Consider the following 12,468-nt stretch of genomic DNA (forward strand, 5'->3'; position numbering starts at 1 on the left):
ATCCGATCAGAGCGAAAGTACTTATATCCTTAACCTGCGAAATGTTTCCGTCAAAATCCCACTCGTTTATATTATTATACGTATATATTAATTGATCGTCTTCCCATTTGGGCATGATTGTATTATAAGATTCACTCTTCAGTCTGATAGATTCGTAGAATGTAACAATTTTGCAAAGTAGGATAACGCCTTAAAGTTGCCATCCAACAGAAAGATATAACTATTTGCTTCGTATTTTTTATTAGCTTTTTGTCATATATTGTAAATGTATCAATATATATATATATATATATATTGTAGTCAATGCGAAAACGTTTAAAACTAGAAATTTGCTTCCTGAACTTATGGAATGTATTATGAAGATTGTTGTTTATAATTCAAAACTACCCGTAATTTTGAATTGTTGTGATTGATTATAAAATTTTTACTTATCTCACAGAGAATGAAAGCTTATAATAGATAGATTTTAATAATTTAATGTGGTTACTTCTGTATAGATTGTAAAAGTGTTTTACGTATTTCTGTTTTATTTTAGTTTAAATTTTCAAATTTTCGTATACAAATACAGAATTTAATAGCCCGATGGGGTACAAATGCAAGTATGTATTGTATATGGATGATATGTAATTACAGGTTATATCATCATACGACTAATAGCATGTATGCTTATTCATGGTAGATATTCTATTAACGTTATAATTCGATCGAGAATCTACGTTGACATTTTTAGTTCTTCAGAAAGATTTCGGTGTAACTTGATATCAATCATAACATTTGGGTATATCTTCTCATTGTAGTACGAGGGTCTGGTTCCTTTACCACACTTACACGAGTATAATCATAAAATGTAGCACTGACAGCGAAGTATTTTTATTTATTTTATTAGATACACTTCAGGCAAACGACAACAAGAAATTACTTACTCTGTTGCCCACCTTATACATGCAGTAAAATGCCAGTAATACTGCTGTCCGCACTTCAACAGTCCATGCATATATAATGTACTGATTAACATTATTCCGTTAAAGCTTCCGTTTGTCGAAATGAATAATATAGTTTTATTAGTGAGATGCGTTAGAGTATAAGTGCACGATAAGTTTTGTATTATCTCAATTAGTACCGTCAGTTACTCTATTTTATATCGAAAAGGTATGCACTAATTTAAAATTTTTTCTTAAAACGTCTAAAGGATTTCTGTTAATCCAAAATGGCTGTTAGAAATGTAATTTTAAAAATTTTGTTAATATTTAATTTCAGGCTATATTGTACGGATATCATATCAGGTGTTAGTTAATATGTAGGGTAATTTTTGATCAATTTACAGTATAAGAGAACGATAAAAGGCATATTAGTCCTTTTAAACAAATTAATACATAACTTCTCTCAAGTATTGGATATAGATATTATAATTACATATACAGTACATAGCCACGTATAATGTTTCGGAATACAGTCCTACTATACTATTTCTGCGCTAAGCAGATTTTAATCTTAATGATATAATTAGAGAACTCAGTTCTAATCTTTTCTGGTGGATCATTTCAGGGGTCAAGGATCTGCAGATAATGCCAAATTGATCCGTAATAGATCCAATATCGTTTTCGCTCTTATACTTTTTGCAGATGCTTTCAATTTCACATATAACATACATCCCACAATCATAACCTGAAGTAAAAAATTCTGAGGTTAAAATTACACGGGCAAAAAGTAGTAACAGAAGTTACCGTTACGAATTGTAGAATTTCGACATTTTAAAGCAATGGATTTATGAAAAAATTAAATACTGCAGGTATCTAAGTTACTCTAGCCGGTAGGTGCATACTCTTATTGGATTTAAGGGTTACTGCAGATTTTACGGTTAGTCATATGAACTGACAGTTTGGTAGTATCAAATAATTACTCTTCACACTGGCAAAAATCACAGCTTTTAGCAACAAGTTATTTAACAGTAATAGTGTTTAACGTTGTACTGTACCTTTAGAAAGGAACGACTAACAGATTGTTAGCAGTATCAACACATTAATTTTATTTACAATGGATAATCAATTGCTTGAATGAATCTAAAGAAATTAGTGCATTAATTATACACTTTATTGAGCTCTATATATGTTACATTACCATTAACTTGTCTAGGCCCATTCTTAATTTCAGTAAAGTTGGTATTTGATGAATCTATAAATTAAGACGAAAATAATTATTCTATATCATAATAGAAATAGATAGCGTGATATTATTTGATGGCGGACTCGAAAAGCTACATTTTGCTTGCTTAACGAAAAATACTCCTAGTACTAACATTTCAGCACTTGATCAAGTTTATAGGCAGTTATTTTAGCTGACTGAAGATTTGAAGATGTGCAAAGAGAATCCATATGCAAATAGCAATTACTGGGCCTAATATAGATGAGTAGTGTCCTGTAATTTAAAAATATAAAAAGCGAGAGATTCAGATGTGGCTATTCGATATAGAGTGTAAAAGTTTCAATATGCTGAACTGTAACAGCGTTGCATATTATTAACTAAGTTACGACTTAATAAATGAAAGTGATACCAATGTGATCCTCCAGCTTCAGTTACTTTATTATGGTCGTTAACCGGCAGAAAGATTAGCTCTTTTTTGGATAAATTTAAGCTATCCAACACAAATTCGCTATCGAGGACGGTAGCTGTGATACAATTTTATAGTTAAAAGAGAACATTTAGATGAATTCCGACACTGGTAAGCATAATGCTACGTGTAAAGGTGACAATTTTAATGTGTACTAGATCATCACCGTCACAAAGCTTAATAAATTGACTAATTTCAGGTTGGACGAATGCTACCACGTCATGTAAGCTAGCGAATAATTCTCGCTCAAAGTACCTACGCATTGAAATAATGGTACATGATTATATGAAATCCAATACTGTAGCTATAAAATTTTTAGCGTTAATTCCAGAAGTATGAGTACTTTATGCTACACTGTACAGTGCTTAGGTAAAACATAAGGATTAGTTAAAGACGAGTAGAACCTTCTGCTCGCGATACTTCGCATACTGGTATACTCGTAGGGAACATATGAAAAGTTAGCATGGGACAGTGAGAAATAATTTGGTTAAAGGGACTCAAGAAAAGCATGTTTGATCAATTCCTTAATTCTTATACGTACTATGAATCGAGCGTAGAATACGAATATGATCTTGATATCTGTTAACTACTTAAGGAGTTGTAAAGTGTATGAATTCTCTGAAATACACTAAAATCCCACTTCTAATAGCATTTTATTGACGTTTACTTAACCGACGATGGAATAAGGAATAGTCAGGGATTTTTAAGAGAATTTTCTCTTCAGCTCTAGGTCCTTTTCTTACCCCTATGCTCCAAAAACTAAATCACATCACACGTTTCGTAGTAACGTAAGTGAATGTGTATCACGAGCGTCATGCAATTGTACATGAGATGCATAAAAGTCATAACATTGTACAGCAGTAAGTATACTATACATACTCCAATACAAAACCGATTATTCGGTCACTTATCCAGCCAATGCCATTTAAGATTTGAAGATCATCTTCCCTAATTATGCTGTCGTAATAGCTTAAGATACAGGGATTGTTTGCAGCCATTGCAGTTTATACTATCGTAACGTATTCGTAAGTCAGAGATCACGGTACTGTACACTAGTGTACAGTATGTAGAGCACATTTACAGTAAGCTTAAAAGCAGCTAATTTTAGATGACTGGGAGGATGTGGGAAATCCGAAATTTACAGTACACTTCACTTGTACAGTGTACTGTACTGAACAGTACAAGTTCGCCATGTGACTACAGTACACTATACAGTACTGTACTGTACAGTACTGTAGTTCAAAGCTTAATTAATTAAAAGCAAGCACCATGGACTACTATTACATCATTAAGGTGTTCTGTACAGTACTGTACGCGTATTTAATTTCCATAACTGTACACAGTGTACAGTACTACAGCATTAATATTATGCTGACGGTGCAGTCCCGCAGCGGCGTTTACACTACAGTACAATAAATACTCGCTACGTTTTAGCACGGTCAGCAGTCAGTACGAAGCAAGAACCAAGAGTGAGGGAAGTAGAGTCTGAAGCGAACAACAATTTACAAAATAACTCTTGAAAATGGCTACGAGAGCACACTTTGAAAAGAGTTGCGAGATTGGAGTATTTTCTAAATTAACAAATACATACTGTTTGACAGCAATTGGTGCTTCAGAAAATTTTTACAGGTACTATGTACGCAGAATGCAGAATTTAAACGTTGAATATCTGTTGCATACAAGTACACTAAAAATATCAACTTCACTATTCACGCGTAGTTTCTCACTGAACGACCTATTTTGGCTACTGTATTATAACGTCACAAGATTTTATTAGTAAAAAGTAATTTTTTGACTCGAAACAGCTTTTATAATGATTATTTTACGTTCATTTAGCTAGCTTACTGTATACATCAGAAATGCAATGGAAAGCAAATATACCGACATTTCACTTCAATAGCTTCAAATACGATACAGTAATTTGCTATATGATGTGTGGTAATCACTTTAGGTCATGCTGAGAAAACTTCACTAGAGATCTCGACATCGCTTGTTATTGCCGTAGCGATTTGAATATATAAATTTGTGCTGTAGAAGTACTTAGATGTATTCACACGAGGTTATTTTTACTAGAAGTAATTTTAAACAGTTTGCTTCATACAGTAATTTATTAATTCATATACTGTATGCATTACTTAATTAGCTATCAACGTCTGAAGTACGTGATGAACAACATTTATATTCCTTTTTACGAATCTATTTACAGTACTTTACGATTACAGTAGTTATATCATAGAATTTTATGTAAGCAATGTGTGACAAATACAAATACTGCTATTTAATTTATCGTATGTACATACTGTTGATACTTTTAGTGTTTTCGAGTCTGAATTGGCTGAAACCATTCCGGTAATACACACATCTTTAGCTGGATGCAGGATCATAGGGACGCTGTGCGTGGGTTAGTAAATACGCATTGCAACAATTAATAATAACTAGTTAATGTGCTTTAAATGTAATGTACTCGTATATATATAAATTACTGTACTGATAGCTGCGTCATTAGTGTGACACTTGTCTTACTCTGTAGCATATTCTGTTGAAACTTGCTTAAAGTGCCGCATTCAGCGCCTTATATCACACTCTGGTTAGTAGAGCTATTTTAATACATATTATGCCTATTTTAAATCTATCAAGGCAATCGTCATGGACTAATTGTGCCAAGCTCTGCCACTGACCAGGTACGTGTTCGGTATTATGCAGAAGTAGAATTCAGTAAGCTTTTTACTAAATTCCGTACAGTATGAAATGACGATATTAACTTTAATGTAATTTATCAATAAGGAATTACAACATATTCGAAATTGTTTGCCAGACGCTGTTAAGGTTCAACGTGTAGAGGAGAGATTATCAGCGTTAGGCAACGTAGTAGCTTGTAACGATTATGTAGCATTAGTTCATCCTGATCTGGATGTTGAAACTGAAGAGATTATCGCGGATACATTACGAGTGGAGGTATTCCGTCAGACCATAGCTGGAAATGTGATTGTTGGGAATTATTGTGCATTTAATAATGCTGGAGGATTGGTAAGATCGCTAATGGAGTAACACGTGTAAAGCTGTAATAAACGCTAAAAACAGTATTATGGTCTTGTTTTGTGTTTATATTTGTTCTGATCTAGAATGTTGTAGTTTAATTCGTTGCTTGATTAAAATTTACTATCTGTATCTGAAAGATGTGACGTATGATGTTATTAGGTTCATCCTCGTACAAATACGAATGACCTAGATGAGCTATCATCTCTTTTACAAGTTCCGTTAGCGGTAATATTATACAATTGTACTTATTTAAATTACTGATAAATCCTTGCTCATGTTGTTTTATAGCGGCTTGAATTCCGACGTAATACTTGTAATTGATATCGTATTTTCAACACTGAATTAAGCCACAGTAAACTAGCTGTAATGATGTTTATCAAACACACGTAGTATGTTGTATATATTTTGAGTTATTTAAACAGATTTCAATCGGTAATCTTCATTACAATACGACTTCTTATAACGTACATGTATCACTGACGTATATCAGACATCCTGTACAAGGATGTATGATGTGAAAATTGATTAGTATACAGACCATACCGTAACATTAAGGTCTTTATAAACAATTTGATGTACATTTCTCGATATTGATGCAAAGGTAGTAAATGATGTTCAGGTGCTGCATTATTCTTGAACAAGATCGATTTAGATCGTAAAATGTCATAACCGTGTATATTATATTACATACATTTTTCATTTGCACTTTTGAAATCATCTCTGTGTCAGCTACATTTAAAGATTACGCCTTAAATAAGTGGTTTTATTTACTATTGAAAGTTCGACTACGAAATGGAATTATGTCAGATTTGCTTAGTGTACTGTATATTGGGTATGTTGTTTAGCCTAGTTTGGGTTGCTTTTTAGGCAAGATAATCACATAGTCAAAATTGTAAAGCACTGTTCCGGCTTTGATAGATACAGTGGATTAGAATCATAATTACTTCGTCGTCATTAAATAGAAAGATTTTAACGATACTTCACTGAAGCCTAAATAGCTCTCCTATTTAGTTGTTCATTAAATATAGTCATGTAGTTTTGTATATGTCGCTTTTAATATTTATTAATTACCTTGCTCTCTTTTTTACAGGCTGGTACGGTAAATAGGGGTAGTGATGCAATTGGTGCTGGTTTAGTAGTAAACGATTGGTGTGCATTTTGTGGTATGGATACTACTTCAACGGAGTTATCGGTTATTGAGAGTATCTTTAAAATATCTGGTGCTCAGCCTTCGGCAATTACGGGACACTTACGAGATACATTAGTGGACACGTAAGTAGGAGCTCGGATTCAGCTATTGCACGTGGAACTGTTTAAACAGATGCCAAGCTTCTTTATTATAATTTTAAAAATTAACTAATTAATTAGATTAATGTTAAGTTGTGCGTTAGCATACCGAGTAATTTTAATACCGGTAGTCATTCGATTCGTGGTAACTCTTTTCGATTTCCGAACTTAATTTGTATAGAATATGCTAAAAAAACGATAAACTACTCGTATGTCGAAGATTGATACGTTGTGAATTAATACTACAGTATAACTGTATAAGTAGTGATACAGTGATCTACTTACGCGTATCAGCTTTGCATATGAATGAAATTTGACAGCAATATTTAATTATATCTTAACTGTTCCCGTAGGTTGGCTTAGATCGATCGAAAGTATTATTACATATCGAGAATGGACTCTACGTTCCGAAAATTCGAAATATAAATCCTGGAAGTTGTTAGCCAAACATGTTATACAGACAATCTAGACGAACACTGATCGAAATGTTTAGTTAATATTGCGAATACAACCATAACCTGGGATATTGTAACTATGATTAACGTTTGCAATGACACTGAAAAATGCAGAATACTTAATGCTATGAAGTATTTTCGTTTTCTATGCGTTAACATGAGATAGTGCTGATGCATTTGCTAATAGCAAGATTAACATGCAGTAAAAAGATGATAAGAGATAATTTAAATAAGGTCCTAGGTAGGTATGTATGTATGTAGGACGCTCGAAATGTTTCAATATTTAGCATTTACAGTCAAGATTCATAAGTTTTAGCAGCTACAGTTTTAATCATCGCGTCATAATTTATTCAGTGAAAACTTGTCTATTGAATTTATTAGATTCTGATAAATTGGCCAACGTTACGTTAGCCGGTGTTTTACTCTTGGAAATAATAGGTATAATAAAGCCCTACATACAATTTGCAGAATTGGGTTAAAAGATAAAGTCTGATAATAATTAAACATTTTAATACTTTTAAATAATCATAAATAACAATCACAATACACACATTCGAGTACGAGTAATTCGTCAGAGTTAGCAAAGGCTGTCGCAACAAATATTTTCAAAGGAGTTTATTATAATATTAATTGATTTCTTATGATATTGTAATATCAGTCGGTGTTAGGCAGATGGAATATCGTATACGTACTAAAGACTAATTTTACAGTAGATAATACATTATGAAAATTATGTTATATTTATAGTTTAAGGTGTCTTCCACAAACCCATTTTAAGTCGGTGTAATTATCTACAGGAACTACGTCGGCAATAGACTTCCAGGAACATTGGCATGCGTAAGCTCGGGTGCCTAGAAACAGTAATCAATTTACTTTCAATGTATCCGACTTAGTTGAGAACGCTTACTACACTTCATTACAGTTTGTCTTGGGTAAAGTCATCAGATCAGCAATCTAGTAGATTTTATGAGAGTCTCATTGTTCAATCAATAGCTTAGCTTAGCTTATATCCGTATATCATAAACTGAAAGAAACTACGTATTACCACAGCAATTAGTTGGTGTAAATCAGAATTGTATAGTAATATGAAAAGGTGATTAAGCGTTTGTTTCAATGAGTATTTAAGGCATAGAAGTAAGTGTATCTTATAAAATGGTAAATGAGCAGTAAACCATAATATACGCATTATTCTAAGTTTCGGTTATTAGTCACTAAGTATCAGAGTATAGCACTAATTTCGAGAATTAGCAGCTAAACCTTGGTATGAAATATTCGAGTATCGAACTGGTTACAACAGCATGTACCGATAACGATAAGATTATTTTTATTATATAAGATGGCATTAGAATGGTAGCTACTTCAGCTGAGTGCCGGTAACTGATTGTTGCTCTAAGATAATGCAGATCATACCTAATTTACGTAATAAATTAACCCGAATTTTTTCAAAATCTGGCATGTTATTTCGAAAAAAGATGTAATTTGATCGTTGATGCCATTCATAATCATCATAGTAGCTGACTCGAAAGTCACAGGCCGTACAGCGGAGTTGGTTGCAAGCTCTAAAGAGAATAAAGCGCGAATAAGTCTGTTTGGATAAGAACAGTTTGTATAACTTGCTGGCGCAATGTAGTTTTCTTTTTGCGATACGAAGAGAATTCAATAAATATTCGTAATTGAGTTTATGCTACAATTTACTTTTGATAGCAGGTGGTTAACTAAATGTAGCTTGTTCTTTTTCTATATTTGTGATGTTACATTTATTGGATAGTTGACAATAACATTGCTGACATAAAGTACAAATAGACAAGTTTACTAGTCACGAAAAGGAAACTAACAGATTTTAGATTATAAAATGTGTGTTCTATGACAAATACGCTCGCCAATGTCTCGATGGAGTTTTATTGTATCTATAGGACTGACTGAATATTACCTTTGAGATGAAATAGTGGCTAAACCGATCAAACTTTTACTGCCACCCAGGTAAACCTGATAACACCTTATTATATATTTAGAAATTCGAAAAATTCCGTTTGTTAGTGATAATACTTAGATCATTCATTCTGTTAAGTATAGTATTATAAGTAAGTAATAATATCGTCTAGATCTTGAAAATTGGGCCAAATACATATACAAAACTATCATAAAATAGTAATCCTCCGACTGAAGTTATAGACAGTGTACTGGACATGCTTTACGAAACAAATATGATCCTTCAGAACTCTAATATTAGACAGCTAAGATTAGCATTAGTATTTAATTCAAGATACGCAAATGAAATCATGAAATGAACTTTATATACTTCAAATTAAATTGCTACAAGTATAACAAGTACCGTTTTGAGCAATCGAGAGATTGTTGCTTTGTAACAGATTTCTTTTCGGCTATCTATAATAAATGAATCAGAAGGGTAGAAATCGTTCAGAACTTAAATTTACCTTTGATAAATAAAGGACACATTTCTTTTAAAATAAAATTATTCATTCGGATAATTATATAATTTATTAGCGCCGTAAACGACGATCTATTGACGGCACTACCATAATAAACTTTTAAGTACTTCGTAATTTATTCACCACTGCAATAATTATAATTATAATTATGATTACAACTTACAAAATTTGACATTAATTTATAATTTTTGAAGTTTTATAGGCAGCTATAAATATATACGTACAATAATATACGGATTTGTCATTCTTATTATGCGAGAGTTTGCTCAAAAGAAAGTAAAAAAGAACTACTACTCACAGTATAAAGAGAGTGTTTGAGTCTGATTCCGCTTAACTTAGCAGAAAATATCAGAGATTGGTTTAATGTGATCGAATGTTGGCTTAACAGAAATTGCATTATTAAAACTAAATCACTAACCTTATTAACTTCTCGTCTTCTTTTTTCTATATCACTTTCATCCTCAACACTGCAAATATCTTCTATCATTCTACTTAGCTCATCGTCGTCGCGTAATCGACTGAAAAGGAGAAAAAAAATTCACTGTATTATTATTAATCGTAGCCCTGTTACAGATCAAAGAAATAAAAAGCTATTTTATTAAAATGTGAATTGTGATAACGCAGTCTAAAAGTCTTGATATTGTTGCTTGATGACTAAATCTAGTTACAAATTTCTTATAATGAAATATCAGTTTCTGTTTTTGATATATATATATATATATACAGTAAAGTGATACGTTAAATCAAATATAATATAAGATACTATTGTATGTTCCACCATAATTGTCTGTGTGATACATTATTAAATTCACTATCTACTTCTTGTTTTCCGTTAGATCTTGACATTTAGTTGTAAAGAATTACGTTTCAGCTATACTATTCGTGGTATTATTGCAATTTTACGAAGGTATTATCCTAAACTCATGGCTTAAATGTCGAGGTTTGCGTTATGTATGATGGACTAGTAACGTCTAGCGTCGCCCGAGGGAACATAACGGTTCTATGAGTTAATTTTTAATAAGTGAGCCGGTATAAAAAGAAATGTTCGAGAATATCGTCAAGACTTAAGCTTGAAAATGAATGATTTGGGTCGCAGGTGATCTAAAGAATTTCGTTTATAAAAAATATATAGCATCAGATAAAATTTTATATAATCAAACGGTTAAAAAGAAAAGCTGTTATAGATTAGCAATAATCGATTTCCCATAGTAACTAACTTTTCCTTGATAAGTTATTAGTAGTGATGATGATGTTATTAACTATACCCTGGCAAACATTTTCCAATCATTTGATTAATCTATCAGTTTCGTGTACAAAGCATTTTCAATTCTGATCAATTCCATATGATTCACATTACCGTAGTATTTAGTAGTCCATGGCACAGTACTGTATACAGTAGTGCAGTATCCCTAATATTGTACTGTACTGTATACTGGATTGTCCTTCCGCTCAAAGAGAGGGTATAAACTAGTCTTTATCTTTAAAGTTAAAACATGTATATATATATATATATTCACACAAACTGGCAGGATCAGCTCATACTCTGTACATGAATCAATATAAATATATGTTTGTAGACTGAACGAGAGATTACGGTTAGATCACGTCAGACAGACGAATTTGAATCAAAACTGCCTTTAAACTCATTTTTTCTTAGAAATTGGTGTAAATGACCACAAATAAATCAAAAATGACTTAATTTAGTTTACAGTTAATTTAACAGTTGAAAAACATATTTACAACAGATTTTGTTCTTGCCAATAGGCAAATTATATATTATGTACAAATGTGCACAGATTACATCTAGTACAGTACACTACTGCTAGTACTGTACTGTACTGCAGACTTCATTAAACTATCGTTGTTTATTGTATTTTACTAAACTAAATGTCAGTGAAGATGAACACCGCTGTGAGAGTGTACAGTAAGATTAATGGTTACAAAAAATAAATAAATTTAATCTACTGTGCGAGTATACTGCATGACCTGTATAGTGTAAAATAATGATCAATTTCTTTGATCAAGATAGATCAGAGTCAAGGGATTATCCGATTATTTTAAGGTAAATGAGCTTAAGATTAATCAAAGACCCATAGCAAATTCGAAAAAGCTGGCAATCAAAAGTTACAGTACTGTACAGACAGTGTATTGTATCTGCATTACGTACTGTATACTGTACTGTACAGTGTACAGTATGTAATGACGAAAATATTTTACCTCGATGTTGAAGATACTGATCGGTTATTATTGAATCTTTTTCTGTTCTCACCGGCATTTTCATTATTTGGCTGGAATTTTACTGGTTTTCTCTGTATAAATTTTTGGTCAACTTCATCCAACAAATCATCAATATCGTCAGCCATTTTGCAGTACACTCTGCATGTGTGCAGTATTGTCTGGTAATGAACACTAAATGAGTAAACTATCCTGTGCTCCTGTGGTACAGTTAATAAAATAAATAAAATAAACAAAAAAATTCCTGTAAAAATGAACACTGTACTATAATAGTAATCATCATGGTACTGTACAGTGTACAGTGTACAGTCCACCGTACTTAACACGCTGCCGGGATATCAGATAGTCACTGTACACTGTACAGTACAGTACAGTAGTCTGCATACTAGTGATT

At 32.3% G+C, this 12,468-nt stretch overlaps 3 protein-coding genes across 3 annotated transcripts; 1 reads left to right on the forward strand and 2 right to left on the reverse strand.

The window, feature by feature from the left end:
* Nucleotides 1-1,474: 1,474 nt before the first annotated feature.
* Nucleotides 1,475-3,606, reverse strand: TRIADDRAFT_52470 (uncharacterized protein; the record flags this gene model as incomplete). Its single annotated transcript, XM_002108916.1, has 6 exons — nt 1,475-1,665; nt 2,119-2,172; nt 2,297-2,415; nt 2,552-2,666; nt 2,775-2,863; nt 3,488-3,606. The coding sequence occupies 6 exons, from the start codon at nt 3,604-3,606 to the stop codon at nt 1,475-1,477; spliced, it is 687 nt and encodes a 228-aa protein (XP_002108952.1).
* Nucleotides 3,607-4,130: 524 nt separating this feature from the next.
* On the forward strand, nt 4,131-6,923 carry TRIADDRAFT_18785 (uncharacterized protein; the record flags this gene model as incomplete). The annotated part of the gene is made up of 6 exons (XM_002108181.1): nt 4,131-4,237; nt 4,924-5,009; nt 5,246-5,289; nt 5,393-5,635; nt 5,807-5,872; nt 6,738-6,923. 6 exons carry the CDS (start codon nt 4,131-4,133, stop codon nt 6,921-6,923), a joined length of 732 nt encoding a protein of 243 aa, XP_002108217.1.
* Nucleotides 6,924-8,130: 1,207 nt separating this feature from the next.
* TRIADDRAFT_52472 (uncharacterized protein) lies at nt 8,131-12,202 on the reverse strand (the record flags this gene model as incomplete). The annotated part of the gene is made up of 6 exons (XM_002108917.1): nt 8,131-8,240; nt 8,800-8,948; nt 9,320-9,385; nt 9,722-9,774; nt 10,258-10,357; nt 12,057-12,202. 6 exons carry the CDS (start codon nt 12,200-12,202, stop codon nt 8,131-8,133), a joined length of 624 nt encoding a protein of 207 aa, XP_002108953.1.
* Nucleotides 12,203-12,468: the final 266 nt, after the last annotated feature.

Source organism: Trichoplax adhaerens, genomic scaffold, assembly GCF_000150275.1.
Source record: "Trichoplax adhaerens TRIADscaffold_1 genomic scaffold, whole genome shotgun sequence".
Lineage (NCBI taxonomy): Eukaryota > Metazoa > Placozoa > Uniplacotomia > Trichoplacea > Trichoplacidae > Trichoplax > Trichoplax adhaerens.